Here is a 19,297-nt window from a genome sequence, read left to right on the forward strand (position 1 = left end):
GTTAATAAATTTAAAACCTTTTCCTTACCAGAATAAGGAAAGCTTAATTAAGTATTGAATGTTAATTGGGTTAAATGTTTATCTAATTTAAGGAAAACATATTAATAACTCTCAATAAAGACTTGTTTTTCAATAACATTGCACAAAAAAATAACTTGTTAGTACCGTGAATAACATCAAACTAACTGAATTAAAATAGACCTCAGTAGGTTAAGGTACAGTATTTGGACTAGTTCTTTAAAATATACTAGGACGTAATACTTTAATAACTACTGAATGTGTGTGCTTCTCATATGGCAGTTTTGTTTTCTGTATTACTTAGATCATCGATTTTCTTCTTGTCAGATGCTAACATCAGAGAAGTGGGCCTTGAAGGGGCATTACTGACCTTACTAGACAAAGAGACAGATCAGAGATTGTGCCATGATATCAAAGAGACTTTAAATCATATGCTCACATCTATGGCAGTGGACAAACTTTCCTTTTGGTTAAAGCTTTGTAAAGATGTACTTGCTGCATCAGCAGGTAAGTACTAGCGACTACCGATTGAAATAATAAAATTGAAAGTAAAAATGTTATATAGAGTTGTTTGCCAGTGATGATTTATCGATCTGAATAATTAGATTATAATGTTTGTGGCTTTCTTCAAATGAAGAGTCTAGTGCTAGTGTTTAAGTCTAACACGCAATAAGTCTTTTTTGTTGTTGTTGTCTTATATGACTTTCCTGTGTGAAACAAACTAAAACGTAGAGTACTTATTTATGCTATAAAAATGGTGAACTAACCTATAATAGTCCCATCATTTGTTTTCATACATGCAATAAATATTTGAGGGATTGCCTTGAGTCAACATAATAGAAAATTCATCAACGGTTATGACAATTTGAGCAAGCCAGTTTCTCCATTCTTTTTTTTTTTTTTTAATATATTTTATTGATTTTTTACAGAGAGGAAGGGAGAGGGATAGAAAGTTGGAAACATCGATCAGCTGCCTCCTGCACACTCCCCACTGGGGATGTGCCCGCAACCAAGGTACATGCCCTTGACCGGAATCAAACCTGGGACCCTTGAGTCCGCAAGCTGACGCTCTATCCACTGAGCCAAACCGGTCAGGGCTCTCCATTCTTCATAATGTTAGTTTCAAATAGTGTTTGAAATTAGTGTTATTTTCCAGTGTCTTTGCTAGTATAAGATAATTGTTGGTGAGAAAGTGTATTAGAATCTTTAAATTTTTATAGCCTTTGAGTAAGAAATCCTCTCTAAAATCGATAAAAACATATTTTAAAAAAGAAAATTAGAGAAAGAAGATAGAAACCAATTCTGTTCTAGGTATTGTACATATTTGATCTGATTTAACCATTTAATCATCCTATGCGTAGGCAGTATTATTCCATTTTACACAGAGAAATCAAGTCTTGGAAAGGTTAAGTAATTGCCCAAAGACACACAGAGATGGATTCAAACCTTAGCTTGCAGTATTTTAAAACCCAACTTCTTACTATATTTCAGTAACTCTCAACTCAGTTACTCGAATCTTATAATTTAATGTAGCTCTGATCTCTACAATTATGTGAATGGGAGAAAGATACCATAAAGTCCTGGGATTTTTATTTATTTTTACATTCTTCACTGTCTACCTCGATTCTTAATGATCCTCTTCTCTTCCAGTGATTTAGACCTGCTCTTTCAATCATTATTTTCCACATTTCCTTTAATGCTCTCTTCTATCTACTACTTAAGAACTTACAAGGACTTCTTTCCTTTAAAAGAAAATGTGTATGTGCATAGACAAACAGGTTGATTGCACTTTTCTGATATCTCACCTACTTTTGTAAATTTTACATTTATACTCTGAGCTCACTAGCTCAATTTTATTTTATCATTCTTTTTTAAAAAATATTTTTATTGATTTCAGAGAGGAAAGGGGAGGAAGAGAGAGAGAGACACATCAATGATGACAGAGAATCATTGATCGGCTGCCTTCTGCATGCCCCCCACTGAGGACCAAGGCTGCAACCGGGGCATGTGCCCTTGACCAGAATCGAACCCAGGACCCTTCAGTCCTCAGGCCGATGCTCTTATACACTGAGCCAAACCAGCGAGGGCTACCATTTATTCTTTATACCTTGTAGTTTAGCCCTGTCCCTTCTTATTAGGAAAACAGCAGTTTCTGTTGACTTCTCAGTCATAAGACCAGACTTTGCCATACTTTATTATCTATCATAACACACTCAAAAAAAAATGTTGACATACAAGATAACTTAAGAAAACCAAGTTGGTTTGTTTTATAGCATTAGTTTTATTTTAACTAGAGTTAGTAAGCTAACAGTATAAAGAGGAAATAATTCACTACTTAGTCAGTGGCTCTGGTTATCAGGGCAATGTGAGACTACAATGACAGCATTGGGTCTATTCTAACAAATACTTTCAGACATTGTTAGTGGATTCAGGAACCTTCATAAGTCCATTCAAGGCCACAGTGTTAAAACAGCATACCCAGTACAGTCCACTACACTCCCTACTAGAGAATTTCGATCTTCCTTATCACAGGGAATTATTATCCTAGTATCTAGTGTCATGTTCAGTTTTTCATTTTGAGTGTAATTTGGCAACTTTCTTGCTTTGACCTAGATTCGTTCTAACAGCATTTCCTTAAATGCCACTGTTATATTTATTTAATAGGCATGATTACTTTACATTGTTAAAAGATGTATGATTGATGCACAATAATTCTGGTCTGAATTTGAAGTCATTTGTATTCCTTCATAAATATATATTCAAATTGATTGTGATTACATGTACTCTTCCTTGATAAAAGATTTTACAGCTGTAACTTGTGTGGATACAATGCAAGAAGAGGAAGGTGATAAAGGGGATGATGCCTCAGTTCTGACCACCAGAAGTGATGACAGATCCCATCCTTTTACCAATCCCCGGTGGGCCACTAGAGTCTTCGCTGCTGAATGTGTCTGCAGGATAATTAACCAGTGTGAGAGTGCACACTGCGCACATTTTGACATTGCTTTAGCACAAGAAATGAAAAAAAGGGATTCAAGAAGTAAGTGGCATAATAATGCAAAAAACAAATACACGTAGAGATTCTGTCTGCTTATATGTTTAATATTAAGTTAAAAGATAGAACTAAAAGGTGGTCTTTATTCTTCCAAATCAGTTTTGAAACTGACTGTACCTTTACATAAACAGTAAGCATATATTTTTAATGTCTAAATACATTTTTAATTATTAAGCTTCTTAAATTGATATTCATAACTTGATTAATGGATTTATGGAATGAGTTAAGTTTATAGAGAATAATCATGTTCTTAGAAAGTAGTATGTGTGTTAGCTGCTTCCCAAAATTTATTTTCTGAGTTATAACTTACAATTTTACGTGTAGATTATTTTGTTTCCATGGATATTAATTAGAAAACATTTGAGCCTATCTCAATGGAATTATAAAATGGAGTTATAACCTTTTATGCAGTTTCATTATTTTTACCTAAATATGTGTGTTATGGTTCGATGTCTGAATTTTTAATTTACTTCAGTACATGTTCAAAGGAGCAATGCCCATACCTGAATGCCTTGAAAATGTTATTTACCAATCAAAAGAATTATAAAGCAAAATCTGTCAGCAGCCTGAGAATATGAATTAGATATCTCTTGTTTCAGTGATTTTTTTCAAGTAGCATTTATTGCGTCTCTTATTTGTGGTGAGCATGTGCTAGATACTGATAGTATAAAATCAGTATATCATAGATGCTTACTGATTCCTGTGCTCCCAATTAAAATTGTAATTGGCACTTACCAAGATGAGTTGGTTTTTTTCAGTGTGGCCTATAGCTATTCTTTTTTGAATAGTCTCAAATATATTTTAGGTAAAGATTACTTGTACCCTAAACATTTTACTGCTGGAACATTGTTAAATGATTTTCTTATGTTTTTCCCTGGTAGAATTATTATGCCAAACAATGTGTTGTAGGAATGAAAAGAATTTTTATTTATAACTAGAGGCCTGGTGCACGAAATCCGAGCTCTGGGGGCGAGGGAGGTTCTCCTCAGCCCAGCATGCACCCTCTCGCAGTCCAGGACCCCTCATAGGATGTCAGCAGTTGGACATTCCTCTCGCAGGCCGAGACCCCTACACTCCTTACCGCCTGCCTGCTCACTGCTCTTTACCGCTCGAGTTGCTGCTCCTTTGTGCTGCCACGGAGGTGGGAGAGGCTCCTGCCACCTCTGCACTCGCCAGCCGTGAGCTTCACTTCTGGCTGAGCAGCACTCCCCCTGTGGAAGCGCACTGACCACCAGGGGGCAGCTCCTGCATTGAGCATCTGCCCCCTGATGGTCAGTGCATGTAATAGCAACCAGTCATTCTGCCAGTCATTCCGCCGTTGGGTTGATTTGCATATTAGGCTTTTATTATATAGGATTTTATAGTGACTAATTTTTTCATATTCCCATCACCTGTATATGTGACAAGACATGCAGAAACAAGATAATCTAGTTCATTTAAAACACTACATAAAACTTTTTTATTTTTTATTAATCCTCACCCACAGATATTTTTCCATTGATTTTTAGAGAGAGAAGCAGGGAGGGGGAGAAACAGAGAGAAAAACATTGATGTAAGAGAGACACATCGATTGGTTGCCTCCTTGCACATACCCCAACCTGTGCTGGGGATTAGGCCTGCAACCGAGGTATGTGCCCTTGACTGGAATCAAACCCGGGACCCTTCAGTCTTTGGGCCAATATTCTATCCACTAGCCAAACTGGGTAGGGCCATAAAACTATTTTTTAAAGGAACATTGTGTTTTAGCTTCAACTTGACATAAAAAGAACATATTCCTGACTAATTCATCAAAACCCAGTCTCCTAAGTATCTTCTAATGTGGAAGGTACCAATAGCACTCTTTTAAGGATGGTGATTCTGCCTTTGGTTTTTGAATAGCTGCAAAACTACTTGCTTTGGAATAGTGTTCTTGTGTGTGAGTATTTACAATGGTGGAGTATATCCAGCTTTAATGTTTTATTTATTTTTTTATTTTTATTTTTTTTAAATATATTTTATTGATTTTTTACAGAGAGGAAGGGAGAGAGATAGAGAGTTAGAAACATCGATGAGAGAGAAACATAGATCAGCTGCCTCCTGCACATCCCCCACTGGGGAAGTGCCCACAACCCAGGTACATGCCCTTGACCGGAATCGAACCTGGGACCTTTCAGTCCGCAGGCTGACGCTCTATCCACTGAGCCAAACCGGTTTCGGCTAATGTTTTATTTAAAAAACGATAAAACAAAACAGTAAATCAAATCAGAGGTACTTAAAAGAAAGTCTAGATTATGAAATTAAATTAAAAACTTAAAATCTTAGCTCCAGCATACTCTTTTTCTTGATAAGATTTTTTTAATCTTGTAGGTGACTTTTTGGTGCTGCATCTTGCCGACTTAATTCGCATGGCTTTTATGGCTGCCACGGATCACAGTGACCAGCTCCGTCTTTCTGGCCTTCAAACGTTGTTAATTGTTATTCGGCGATTTGCAACTATTCCAGAACCGGAGTTTCCAGGACACGTGATTCTGGAGCAGTATCAAGCCAATGTAAGCACTTTCTGCAAGAGATGAATTATTAAACACCCAGATAAAAAGCCTATTAAACTAATTGGCATGTCACTTTTAATACATAAATAAGTGTATATCCCTGCTTATATATCACCATTATAATTAGTATATAGAAAATGCATATGTTTGAAGAAGAAATCTTCATGTAAAAGCAAAATAGTACATAAAAAGGTCTTTTATAACTTTAAAGATTAATTTTAATAATTAACATCTTCGTGGTAATTTGGGGAAATAAAGAACTTTAGTAATGAAACTTTTTACAAAATATCTGAATAAGCTTAAAATAACACTAAATCGTTACTAAACATTTTCTTTAGGCTACATGCATGTTCTATTTGCATATCATTGTTCCGACAGTACATATAACCACCTTCATTGTTTTTCTGGACTTAGAAAAGAGTTCAGGGTTCTAGTACTGTAACCTTTTTAACTGGTTGATGCATTGAGCCATTTGGAAGAACCAGTAAGATAACAGAATCATCACATTACATTACACCATTCATCCCAGAGTACCTCTCATTATGATTCAGAGGCAGCTTCTTTTTCTTTTTTTTAATATACTTTTATTGATTTTAGAGAAAGAGAGAGAGAATCATCGGTCAGCTACCTCCCACACATACCCTGACATGCACCCCAACCAGAGATCAAACCCACAACCAGGGTAGATGCCCTGACTGGGAATTTAACCCGAGATCCTTCGGTGCACAGGAGGACACTCAACCAACTGAGCCACACCAGCTAGGGCCAGAGACAGTTCCTGACAGCTAGCAGTTAGGAAGACGAGAGCAGTTCACCAGTTAGCTAGCAATCTCCCATCATGTCTTCCCAGCTGGTGATGTCAATGTATGCTTGAGGAGAAAGCAAAAGGAAGGGAGTGGCAGTACATAGAACTATCATATTAGTATAAAATATTATAATTCAACTTAAAGGCAGCTCTGTTATATTTGTAGTCCTCTTAAAATTGCAAATGATAGAATAAATACAACTCAGCAGAAAAGAAAAATAGTTTTCAGAAATTGTATTTGGCTCTGCTTGGTTCCACACTGGCTTTATTCTCAAATTTGCTCGCTCCAAGTTCTATCAAGATGGTTCTGTAAGAAGCAATCTCTAAGATTCTTATAGAGATTGTGCTTTCCCAATACTCCCAGCAAGTCTTAAGGGGAACTTTCATTGTCCCAGCATGGGTCTCTGGAGCCAAGCAGTGCTGTCAGCTCCATAGCAACAACATGGGCTAAGATTTGGGGAGAGAGAAGGTTCCGGAAAGGAAAATTGGGATGCTATTAGGTAAAAGCAAAGGACAATATACCGGGTAAACAAAAACAACAAGTGTTCTTCATAATACCTGCTATAAATAAATAATTTTAATAACATTAAAAAGAGGAAGCTTGTGCTGTCTTACTTATTGACCTTGATATGTCATAAAATTTCTTGCCAGGTAGGAGCAGCACTTAGACCAGCCTTCACTTCAGAGACAGCACCTGATGTCACTGCCAAAGCATGTCAGGTAAATGCCTAAAAAGTCAAAGCTTAACAAATAAAACCCTCTCTTTAGAAGCAATTCTCCAGTTACTATTTGATGCCGGGGTTCTATATTATAGTTTTCTGTTACTTAATCTCAGCTGTTCCTTCTCCTTTACTTTTTAAATTTGGAGAACTTTCTCTCCCTTTAGTGTAACTGCATGGTAATTTATGGGTGACAAATAAATGGGGTTTTTAATGGTTTGCTATTTCAAATAGTGCTAAAGTGAATAGCCTTCTGCGTAGATCATTTGACTGGATGCAAGCTTATCTGTAAAATAAACTCTCCAAAATTGAATTGCTGAGTTAAAGAGGATATTATAGGGGCTTACCAATTTCATCTCCTACCAGTAGTGTATACAAGCACCTGTTGTCCATAGTCTGAGCAATTTTGTGAGTTGTCAAACATTTAGATTTTTGTGTATGTGATGGAGTAAAAAGGGTGTATCAGTATAGTTTAGATTTGTATTTCAAGTGAGATTGAATGCTTTTTTACATATCAAAGACCCATATAATATGCCATTCTAAACAGGTATTTTTCTTGGAGTGGCTGTCAAAAACTCAAAAGCCAGCCCTGCCTGACCTGAAATTATTAAAAGCAGAACTAGCTTGAATTGAGTTAATTATAAACATAATAAAAGATTGGTTTTAGTCAGTTCTTTCAACTTTATTTTATTCAGTTGTATTTAGGAAGTGTTTGAGTGCCTTTGATACTCAGAGAATTGTTTCAATGTTGTACTGAGCCTCTTTTTTTTCTAACCAGAGGGTGTTTTGTGTGTGTGGTTTTTTTTTTAATTGATTTGAGAGAGAGAGGAAGGGAGAGAGAAACATCCATGAAAAAAAGAAATATTTGATTGGCTTCCTCCTGCACACCCCTTACTGGGGATTGAGCCCACAACTCAGGCATGTGTCCTGACCAGAATTGAACTGGCAGCCTTTCGGTGCAGATGACACTCTACCAAGTAAGGTCAGGGCTGTACTGAGTTTTTATTTTTCAATCATTTTATTATATGTGTTTCTGCTGTAAATCACTTGAAATTTTATGAAATGGGGCAGGAAGTGATTAAATAGATGGAAAAGGTAAAATAAATTTTCTCTAGAAGATAAATACCATGACACCTTAGAAAACCACAAACATTCCTGATAATTGAGTAAACTTTTTGCATTGGAAAATTATTAATTATGTTTATATTTTAAATTTTTAAAGAAATTTTTAATATGTTATTTCCCAAAGAATCAAAATCTTCTTTGGGGTTTTAGTGTTAGATGCTTTATCTTTTAAGAAAGTTACATTAAGTAACCACACAATTCAGTGTGTTTTTTTTAAATATATATTTTTATTGATTTCAGAGAGGAAGAGAGAAGGAGAGACAGACAGAAACATCATTGATGAGGAATAATCGTTGACTGGCTGCCTCCTGCAACCCCGCACTGGGGACTGAGTCTGCAATCTGGGCAAGTGCCCTGAGCAGGAATAGAACTGTGACCTCCTGGTTCATAGGTCAATGCTCAACCACTGAGCCACGCCAGGCACAATCTCAAATTTTAAAGTAGCGAGATGAAATAATCAGGATTGAAGATTTAATTTAAATGTTAATCCAAACATTTATGAAAGTGGTACCTTCTGAATCTCTTTGATTCCATGTACTGATTAGTACTGGTTTCCCTGCTTCAACCTTAAACTTCATTTCCTTTTGAAATGCTGGCTTTTGAGTATCATTATAAGCAGCTTCTCATTGGGTTTCTTGATAGCAAGGTGATTTCATTGACTAGATTCCTAAGATTTGGGTGAGGTCTATTGAACTTAGAGGAACATATTTATAATTTTTAACTGTAACTTCTTATTTTCTTAAAAACCAGGTTTGCAGTGCCTGGATAGCAAGTGGAGTTGTAAGTGATCTTAATGATCTCCGAAGAGTTCATCATTTGCTTGTTTCATCATTAACAAAAATACAGGCTGGAAAAGAAGCTCTAAGTCACTTATATAATGAAAGTGCTTCTACCATGGAGATCTTAGCTGTGCTAAAAGCCTGGGCAGAGGTTAGTACTTCTTAATTAGTAATGGGAATTTTGGAAGTTGTTAATAAACAGCTTAGGCCATAAATTGAAATTAACTTTTTAAAACACAAATAAGTCCTTTTTTAAACTTAACAAAAGGCTTTCAACATATCATTTATTATATGTTAATTGATATTTTGGCCAAGCATTCTAAAGTGTTCTTCATTGTCTGTTATCTGCTGCTGTTAGCAGAGGCAATCAGTCCTGAGCCAGACAGACTTTATGATAGCCAATGAAAATTAATTTTTATTGAAATCTGAACTACTAGAAATGTGGATTTGCCTGTATGTTCTTTTAATTCTATAATACATACTTTAATTTTGTATGCTGTTTTATAGATGACTTTTGAATATTAAAATAATAAGTAATTTCCTTTTCTAAGATTAAGAGATGTTATACAAACAATGCTTAACTTTTCTAATCAGGGAGAAAGCTCTATTATTTTTAATTTACTATGGAAATGTTTAAGCGGATATGAAAGTGGTTATAATAGTGTAATGACCCCACTTATACCCATCATCCAGCTTTAGCAGTTACTAAACTTGGCCAGTCTGGGTTCATATATCATTTTAATGAATGTGTATAGTTTTACATTACAACTGAAAGAATTAATCAATATGAAAGAAAGGGTTTCCTCCAGTATAGCTAATATAACTAATTAAAACCTGAAGATTATAGAATCTCTTTTTTTTTCATTATTTAGTTTTGACAAATCTTTTTTTAATTAATGAAACCAAGAGTTTTTTAGATAGAGAGAGAAACATCGATTTGTTGTCCCACTTATTTATTAATTCATTGGTTAATTCTTGTATGCCCTGACCAGGAATCAGACCTGCAACCTTGGCATTTCACGAGGATGCTCTAACCAACTGAGCGACCTGGCCAGGGCTAGGGTTGATATATCTTGGTTAAGAAGTAGTTCTGGCCTTAGCTGATTTGGCTTAGTGGATAGAGCTTCGGCCTACAAACTGAAGGGTCCCAGGTTTGATTCTGGTCAAGGGCATATGCCCGGGTTGCAGGCTCAATCCCCAGTATAGGGCATGCAGGAGTCAGCTAATTGATGATTCTCTCTCATTGATGTTTCTATCTCTCTCTCCCTCACCCTTCCTCTCTGAAATCAATAAAATATATTTTTAAAAATAAAGTAGTTCTTGTCCAGCTGGAGTATCTCAGTAGTTGAGCATCATAGGAGGTTCATAATCTGCTATCTGAAATCCTTAGCTCCATATAATAGTTGGAATTCAGATTTTGGAAGTATGGGGCAATATGGAATCTATAATCAAACACATTAATATATCTGTAATAAAATGTTTGAATTCACACTGCATTGGATGAATACCCTCACATAAGTTCAGTCAGTTTTGCCACCAGATTAGTTTTCCAGAAATTTACATTTTTTTCAGTTTACTAGATCTTAGATCTGTAGATAAAGAGGTAGTACAATCAGTTTGTATACTATGTTGAATACTTTAACATCCTATCTATAATAATAAAAGGGTAATATGCTAATTAGGTCAGATGTTTTCCCAAATGAAGCCAGAGCCAGAGGGAAGCCTGGGTCCTGGGTGCCAGAGGGAAGCCAATGCCGGCAGCCGGGGGAAGGAAGACCTACTCTTGCACGAATTTCATGCATCGGGCCTCTAGTAGTCCTATAAACAGTCCATGTTAAGTTTATGTATGTAAAACTTTTTGTGGTGATTTAGTGGTAACTTTGAAAGAAAATACTTTTAGTATTTCAGTCTACTGCGGTTCAGACATGGCTACCTGAAATCTTATGTTGAGATGGATTTTAAGGCCATATTAAGGCTTAGTGAGAAAGAGTGCTGAGATCATTTAGTGACAGCTATCGTGATTGTGAAAGTACAGAGTGGCAGCACGTTTACCACGGATTTTTATCCCTGATGTTTCTCATTGGATCTCTCTACCCCATTTTTGTGTACTAGTATATGGTTACACATGTATAACTTTAGATATTACAATCCATTTTCAGGTCCGGTATACTCAATGGTAAGTCTACCTCCTCAGCAAGATAAAATACTATAGCACCTTTTCAACAGGCACAAGATCTTCCTATTCACAAATTAATTTTTAACAGGTCTACATAATCGCTGTAGAAAGACATAAAAATAACAAACAACCTCTGAAGACTACCTCCTGTCCAGAAGAGAGTGGTAGAAATGGGTCAGACTCATCACCTGGACTGCTTGACTTGGTCCACACAGACCTGGGCACACTAAGTAGGCTCTGGCTTGCTGCGCTTCAGGATTTTGCTCTCCTAACTCTGCCTTCAGAATTTGCCTCCCAACTTCCTATTGAAGGTAAGAGGGTAAAATGTTTACATAATTCCTAGAGTGACAATAACTTCTCAACACTTTTCCTTTACTTAGCAGATAATGTTTATCTGAAATATTTTTCCCAGAATAATTTTCATTCATAGAATGAGCATGTGAGAGTTACCTCAGGTTAGACATCCTGAAGTTGATTGACTAGGTCATGAGGCATGTACATCTTAACTTCCAAGGTGCTGGCAAATTGGTCTCCAAAGTGGTTATAACTATTTATGTTACATGAAATAACAACATGTTTCTGTTTTTATGCCAGCTTTCTTTTTAATCACATTACCTGATATCAAACTAAACTACAAGGCCATAGTAATCAAGTAGCATGGTACTGGCATAAAAACAGGCATATATGTCAATAGAATAGACTAGAACAGTGATGGCGAACCTATGACACGTGTGTCAGAGGTGACACGCAAACTCATTTTTTGGTTGATTTTTCTTTGTTAAATGGCATTTAAATATATAAAAGAAATATCAAAAATATAAGTCTTTGTTTTACTATGGTTGCAAATATCAAGAAATTTTATATGTGACACGGCACCGGTTAAGTTAGGGTTTTTCAAACATCTGACACGCCGAGCTCAAAAGGTTCGCCATCACTGGACTAGAGAGCCCAGAAATAAACACATGCGTATATGGTCATGAATATTTGATAAAGAAGGCAAGAACATACAATGGGGTAAAGACCATCTACTCCAAGCATGTCAAACTCACAGCCTGCGGGCCGCACACGGTCCACAACGAATATTTTTGTGGCCCAGCCAATATAACTGTGAGCAGTTATTTACACTTATGAAGGGAAGTAAGTCTCCTGTCAGATCCAGAATTACTGACGTTCACCTTGGGTCAGTTTTGAAAGTAGCCACAGCGAACAAGATTTCCCCCGAAGTAGGAAAGATAGTAGCAGAGAAGAGATGCCAAGTGTCAGGAAGAAAACATTAATTTTATCATTGCTCTTGTTCTTTTTTTTATACTATACTTTTCAAAATCTATGTTTCTATGAAAATTGAGGCTTTTATTTTTTTTGCGGCCCACATAAATTTAAACCTTGTTTATTTGGTGTGTGTTAGCCTTTGAGTTTGACATGCTTGGTCTACTCAATAAATGGTATTGGAAAAATTGGACAGATAGATGAAAAAAATTAAAAGAAACATAGGATGTTTCTGTTTCACTGTATCTCCCCACCATTATATGTTATACTTAATTTTTAACAATCTGATGGGTATGAAGTAGTATTTCATAGCTTTATTATTCCTCCTGAAACTGTTTGCTTCCCCGTTTTTGTAGGTGGTGCTTTCTATACAGCAGAGACTAGTGAAAATGCAAAATTGCATTATAACAATTCGTGGGCGCTTATCCTCCATGCTACAGCACTGTGGCTTACAAGCACAGGCTTCATCGTTGCTGACCCAGATGAAGGAGCATCCAATCTCTCCAGGCCTGTAACACCAACTTCCATGTGTCAGGGATCATCATCTGGGGCTATAGCAAAGTCCCCTGAGGATGTCTATTCTGATAGATTCCATCTTATTTTAGGTCAGTAAAAGAGCTTCCAAGTTTCCAACCCTACAGAGTTTTTCTTGAATTGTGCCTCGCTGCCTGTCATCTCTTTTTGGCTGTCTTAGGTGTTATAGTCTTGATATAACTGAGTAAATTTGTATGCATTTTATAAAATTGCAGGTTTAATTGTTAAGTCTAGAATTCTTTATAAGCTGACTCTAGATCAAATTGAATTGTAGAAATTGCAAGAGAAGCCTAGTTCTTTCACAGAATTTTTAAAAGACCCATGTGGTATCTACAGCTGTACTGAGGGGTCATTCCCCTTTCCGTATTCTAAAGAATTGCACAGTATTAGAAAATTATGCTCAAAGGTACAGAATTGCAAACAGATATTTAATGTCAAAGATAAATGAGATTTTTACATTTATGAAGTTTAACACTTCAGTTTTTCTTTCCTGGAACTTTTTTTTTTTTAATTTTGTTTTATTGCTTAAAGTATTACAAAGAGTATTGCATATGTTCCCCCCGCCCCCCTTGACATCTGGAACTTTATTTTTAAAGTAAGTATCTTTCGAAGGTACAGTGAGTTTCTAGAATAAATGGAATCAGTGGTTTTCATATTTTATCTATTTCTTTCATTACCTATAAAGAAGTTTTTGATTAAATGAAATGTGAGGGGTTTGTTTTGTTTGTGTGTGTGTGGATTTTTTTTTAATGTGAGGGTTTTAAAGGTTATTAAATTAAGTAAGCTTTTTGGGTCATAGAGTTTCTATTCCTTTCAAGGCCAGACATGACCAGATTTCCTGTATCATTGGTATATTAAAATTTTGTTTCCATTTGTCTTGACATGAGAGCTTTTTGAAAAAGGACTTTCATAGAATGAAGGATAGCGGAGTTACTATGAGTATAAGCCGTGCAGTTCAATTACCTCAGTTCACATTCTTGATGTACCCCATTGTAACTGACCTTGTGCAGATTAAATTGCTTAAACTCTATGTGTTCATTTTGTTCTCTCAGAAAAAGTGCTAATAATAGTACCCACTTCCTCAGGTATTGTGAGAATGAAATGAAAATATATGTGCAAAGTGCAGAGCCTCATACCTGGTAATCACTCAACAAATTTTAGTCAGAATAAAGTTATGAAACTCTGCATGTTACATTCTCTGGGACAATTTATTGTGATTTTTACATCTTTTATTGCAATTTTATAACATCTACACAGTAGTGCACAAGCCTAATGAGATTATTCTTTGTGTACATGCAGATGAAAATAAACTATTAAAAGACTTGCTTTATCACTTAATTGTTTAGAGTCCCCAATTTATTGTTGCTTGTTTGCATTACCTTTTTGCTAAGCTTATTTATACATCTTACCAAAATGAAAAATGAATTTTTAACTTCATGAGCTAAGACTCTCAAAGAAGCCTCTGTCTTTTTTTTCTGCTTTTTACAGGAATCAGTGTGGAATTTCTGTGTTCCTTGCGCTCAGATGCAACCATGGAAAGCATTACTGCTTGTTTACATGCATTACAGGCCCTTCTAGATGTTCCTTGGCCCAGATCTAAAATTGGCAGTGATCAGGTGATTCGTTGTTTTTTGGTAGGCTTCTGTAGATATCAAAGAACAGGAACAGAAACATGTTCGGGTACTACAGCAAACAGAATGAACACAGAAGTAAAAAGAAAACTAAACAGCTGCACAGCTAGGCCTCAGGACTGGAATGCCGCCAGCAGCTGTGCTGACCTGGGAACAATCATGCTTCTGACTGCCGCTTTCTGTCTCTGCCTCTACTGCGCTTCTCTCTGCTGCCACCAGCTAACCACTCTGTATAGCAGCTCTTCTGTCAAACTTCTTCGATGATGGGACAGTTCTGATAGTCATTGTCCAGTATAATAGCCACTAGCTACAGGTGGTGTTCCTTCTTTGCCTTTTTCTGCTTCAGTGTACCCTGGCTCCTCACATACATCTGTATTTTATATTCCATTTCCTTAAGAGAGAACCTACTTGGTTCATTTGGCTGCATTACAGGCCCTCTGTAGCCTATTACAAAGTATTCCTGTTGTCTGAGTTCTCCCTCCAGGTCTTTTTAAGAGACTACTGAGTAGCCTATAGGTTGAGTCAGGCGCTAATATCTGACTCAGTTGTGACCATGGTAAAAGGATCACTGTACAAAGTATGGCACTTCCTTTAACTGCTTTCCCAAGAGCAACTCTGCATTGGGCAGGCACCCTCAGCATCCAGTATTACCAGTATATAAAATTCTTATCATTGTCTCTTGGATGTTACGAAACATGGATGGTATGATTTCCTCTCTATATATGGACTATTATTTACCTTATTGACACTATCATTTTTTAAGTTTAAGGTATTAATCAGGTTTCTACCTGACTTGGATTGTATTTGAATAAATTTTAAACTTTTTGTGCTCATTTATTCTGCATCTTAAAACAAGTATTATAATGATAGGTTTACTCTGTTATTTTCAAAGATGAAAGAAAGCCACTAGAGTAACTACTAGAAAAGAAAGGGGGGAAATGAAGTATTACTTGTCCGGTGTATTTTATTTTTTAGAGAGATATACATTCTGTGCTTATTATTCACTTTTAATGTCATACTTTTCCATTATTCTCTGTTATTACCAAAAAAATACACCTTCATATAAATCTGGGACTCTACATGGCAGTCCTTGTGGGGTTTTTTAACCAAATTTCTCATCTTGTTTTGGAAGTTTCCCTTTCTGTTTTCCCACTTTAGGACCTGTGTGCAAATGACCTTTTGTCACAGTGCCATCTTCCACAGATCGGACAAAAACCAATCTGGTGTTGGTTTAAAGTGGAGCAGGTGTTACATAACTTTATTGCACTAACACCTTTATTCTTTTGTGAACAATTTGTTAAAATCTCTTTTTCTGGATTTTGTCATAGAATTTATTTAGCACTGGTTTTTGTGGGGGGGTTTTAAAGAAAGTATTTCCAATGCAATCTCCCCTAAATGTTTTCCTATGATAGGCCTTGGGTATCGAGTTGTTGAATGTACTGCATCGAGTAATTTTGACCCGAGAATCACCTTCCATTCAGTTGGCTTCACTTGAAGTGGTAAGACAGATTATATGTGCAGCACAAGAACATGTGAAGGAGAAAAGACGAAGTGCAGAAGGTGAATGTTAACCCACAATGCCAAATTAATCGTGTAGCATCATTATTTTTTAAAGTATTGCTTATGTATCTATGTCATTCTGATAATCTGTTATGTGTAGCACAAAGGAAACATCTCCAGGTATGGCTATAAGTTCTCCCATCCACCTTTACATGTTAGCTTGGATGTTGTCCATAGCTAAACTATTGCTCCTTGAGAAAATGAGAATTTTTAACAAAACCCTGGAAGAGAAAAAAAATCTCTTATTCTGATTGAGTACTTACACTAGCTGTAAGAGTTTACTAACATACATGGAAAGAGCAACTAACATTTTTTAATGACTTAGATTTTTGCAAAGTGATTAAATGCCTTATTTACAAGTCTAATTCAGTATTGGTGAGTTAATTATTCAATATTAGATTTGACTACATATTACAGAAAACCCAACATAGCAGTGGATTTAAAACTCAAGGACGTATTCTCTCACCTCTCGCACGCGCCCTGACTGGGAATCGATCCTGCCACCAATGGTGTGTGGGACAACACCCAACCAGCTGAACTACCTGACCAGCGCAGGGTTCACATACTTACGAGCATGATGTTAACGAGAAATTTTTTTTTTAGAGGGAGAAACATTGATTTGCCCTTCCACTTATTTGTGCATTCTTTGTGATTCTCTATGTACCTTAATCAGGGATCGAACCCACAACCTTGGCATTTGGGGACGATGCTCTAACCAACTGAGCTACCTGGTCAGGGCCAACCAGAAAATATTTTAAGGCTGAGAGGATTACCAAGGATTTCTTTTGATTCGTCCCAGTAAGAAGTCATAATAAAGACGACTACTTTTATTTAATACCTAAGACTTTTGTCATTTAAATGTGTTGCCTACAACACCAGTGAGTTAAATTGCCATCTGCCAGAAGCAAAGTAAATATGAAGAAAAGAAGCGTTTATTCAACCCTATTCTTTCTTTCTTTTAGTTGATGATGGGGCTGCTGAAAAGGAAACCCTGCCAGAATTTGGAGAGGGGAAGGACACAGGAGGACTTGTGCCTGGGAAGTCTTTGGTTTTTGCAGCACTGGAATTGTGTGTATGCATTCTAGTTAGACAGCTCCCAGAACTTAATCCTAAATTGACAGGTAGCCCAGGAATAAAAGCTACAAAGCCACAGATGCTGTCAGAAGATGGAAGTAGATTGGTTTCAGCGGCGTTAGTTATCCTCTCTGAACTTCCCGCGGTGTGTTCTCCTGAAGGTATGCTGTGGTGTGTGGTTGCTTTACTGGACCTGGAAGGAGAGAAATGGTTTTAATCGGTAAAGGAGATAATAGTTGCTAATCCTTTTATCATTAAAACAAATCTGACCTAAAGGTTTGGGTAATGTTATTAATCCTCTAAGATGAACATTACATCCTAGTAATTTGTTTTACTAAAAGGGTGTAAATAGCATGTACTGCAGATACTTTTTTTATGGTTGACAGTATTTTAAATCTGTCAGTGGCAGTTACTCATTCTTGGGCTTTTTTTTTTTTTTTTGTATACAATATCCAATGGACTTGCCCTACCTCAGTAATGACAGAAGTTTGTCGTCATATCCAGTTCTATTTGGAATCAACTCCATTCTTTTAGTACAGCATTTTAAGGCTCTCCATAGGGCTCTGCTGAGTCACTGCCTCCTCTTCATTCCTTCTGGGAGAATTTTAAACCCAGGAGGCTTTATGCTCATCCCTGTTCTGTGCTATTGTCCATGGTGTTATATGATCCCATCCCTTCTCTTCTACTTAAAATTTTGCATTCCTTTGAAGTTCAACTCCAGGTCTACCTCATCTGTGAGGCCTCCCTGTATATACATATATATGTGTATGTTGGTTCTATATGTAGATACATAGTTTTCATGTGTCATATAGAAGCATTATATGTAATTGATTATTATATATAAATAAGATAAATATATACATAGAGAGAGAGACATATGTCTTATTTCCAATGAAATTTTCTATCCTCTAGGTCTAGGAAATCTAGCACATAATAGGTACTCAGCACTTAATACTTTTCAGTTGGTAAGCATATTTCTGCTTAAATGTGTCTTGACCAACTTATGTGCTATCTTATTTTTAAAGTGACTTTAAATTTCAGTTTGAATTAAAACCTATATTCCTTGTTCTCACACACTTCCTTTCCTCCACACCAAGTGTGGCAGAAAAAGTGACTAGCAGAGGACAAGGGGTAAAAATACACTATACAAGTTTTGTTGAGTAGCATCTGGGAAAATTGACCATTTTAGCTTTAGTCTCTTTCATTTTAAACGTAATTGACTTTTTAACTCCTTTAGTAGCCGTTAAAACTTTAATATTCTGTGCTGAGTGGATTGCTACAAATTCCTTGAAAAAAGTTTAAAATGAAGTCAAATGGGCAGTGCCAATGGTTTTGCAGCATTGTGAATATACTTAATGCTGCCACATTGTACACTTTAAAATGATTAAAGTGGTAAGTTTTATATTATGTATATTTTACCACAATAAAAAGCAAATAAAAATAAATTCGACATTTGCCAACTTCCAAGTAAAACAAAATAAGACTGCAGAAGATACTGTGATACAATTTAAATAGCATTTTCAATTATAACCAAAATACAGACAGTCCTTGGGTTACATTGGACTCGACGTACATAACTTCGTGGTTACGTCGCCATTGCCCATTTATTTATATAAAAAAAAAGTTCCATCATTTCAACGTATGTACATACGTGCTTTATGTTTTTTATTATTTATTTACCACAAGTAAAGGTCAGGAATTGTTATCTTTCTTTTAAATTTTTTTTTACCGTTTCACTTCATTACTGCTGTGTATGTGCCCCATGTGAGTGACGTAGGTGCTTATGTAGGTGGGTTCCGACTTACAGTGAAAATCGCATTACGTCGCGCCATAAGAACGGATCTCCGATGTAACCCGAGGACCTACTGTAGAATCCAGTCTTTCTTTTAATTTATTTTTATTGATTTTAGAAAGGAAGGGAGAGGGAGAGAGAGATAGAAACATCAGTGATGAGCAAGAATAATTGGTCAGCTGCCTCCTGCACACCCCACACCAGGGATCGAGCCCATAACCCAGACATGTGCGTG

General features: G+C 36.3%; 1 protein-coding gene across 13 annotated transcripts in view; it reads left to right on the forward strand.

Moving 5' to 3' along the window:
* Window positions 1-19,297, forward strand: part of HEATR5A (HEAT repeat containing 5A) — a 112,156-nt gene that overhangs the window by 82,638 nt on the left and 10,221 nt on the right. For 12 of the 13 annotated variants that reach the window (XM_036353708.1, XM_036353682.1, XM_036353725.1 and 9 more), the window contains 10 exons: window positions 346-525; window positions 2,819-3,058; window positions 5,420-5,601; window positions 7,058-7,126; window positions 9,001-9,180; window positions 11,294-11,516; window positions 12,828-13,076; window positions 14,494-14,621; window positions 16,049-16,196; window positions 17,159-17,431. In XM_036353708.1, coding sequence (XP_036209601.1) covers window positions 346-525; window positions 2,819-3,058; window positions 5,420-5,601; window positions 7,058-7,126; window positions 9,001-9,180; window positions 11,294-11,516; window positions 12,828-13,076; window positions 14,494-14,621; window positions 16,049-16,196; window positions 17,159-17,431 — 1,872 coding nt within the window. The remainder of the gene's footprint in view (window positions 1-345; window positions 526-2,818; window positions 3,059-5,419; window positions 5,602-7,057; window positions 7,127-9,000; window positions 9,181-11,293; window positions 11,517-12,827; window positions 13,077-14,493; window positions 14,622-16,048; window positions 16,197-17,158; window positions 17,432-19,297) is intronic. The other variant, XM_036353718.1, reaches the window with a different exon arrangement.

Source organism: Myotis myotis, unplaced genomic scaffold (genome assembly GCF_014108235.1).
Source record: "Myotis myotis isolate mMyoMyo1 unplaced genomic scaffold, mMyoMyo1.p scaffold_m19_p_1, whole genome shotgun sequence".
In the NCBI taxonomy this organism is placed as follows: Eukaryota; Metazoa; Chordata; class Mammalia; order Chiroptera; family Vespertilionidae; genus Myotis; species Myotis myotis.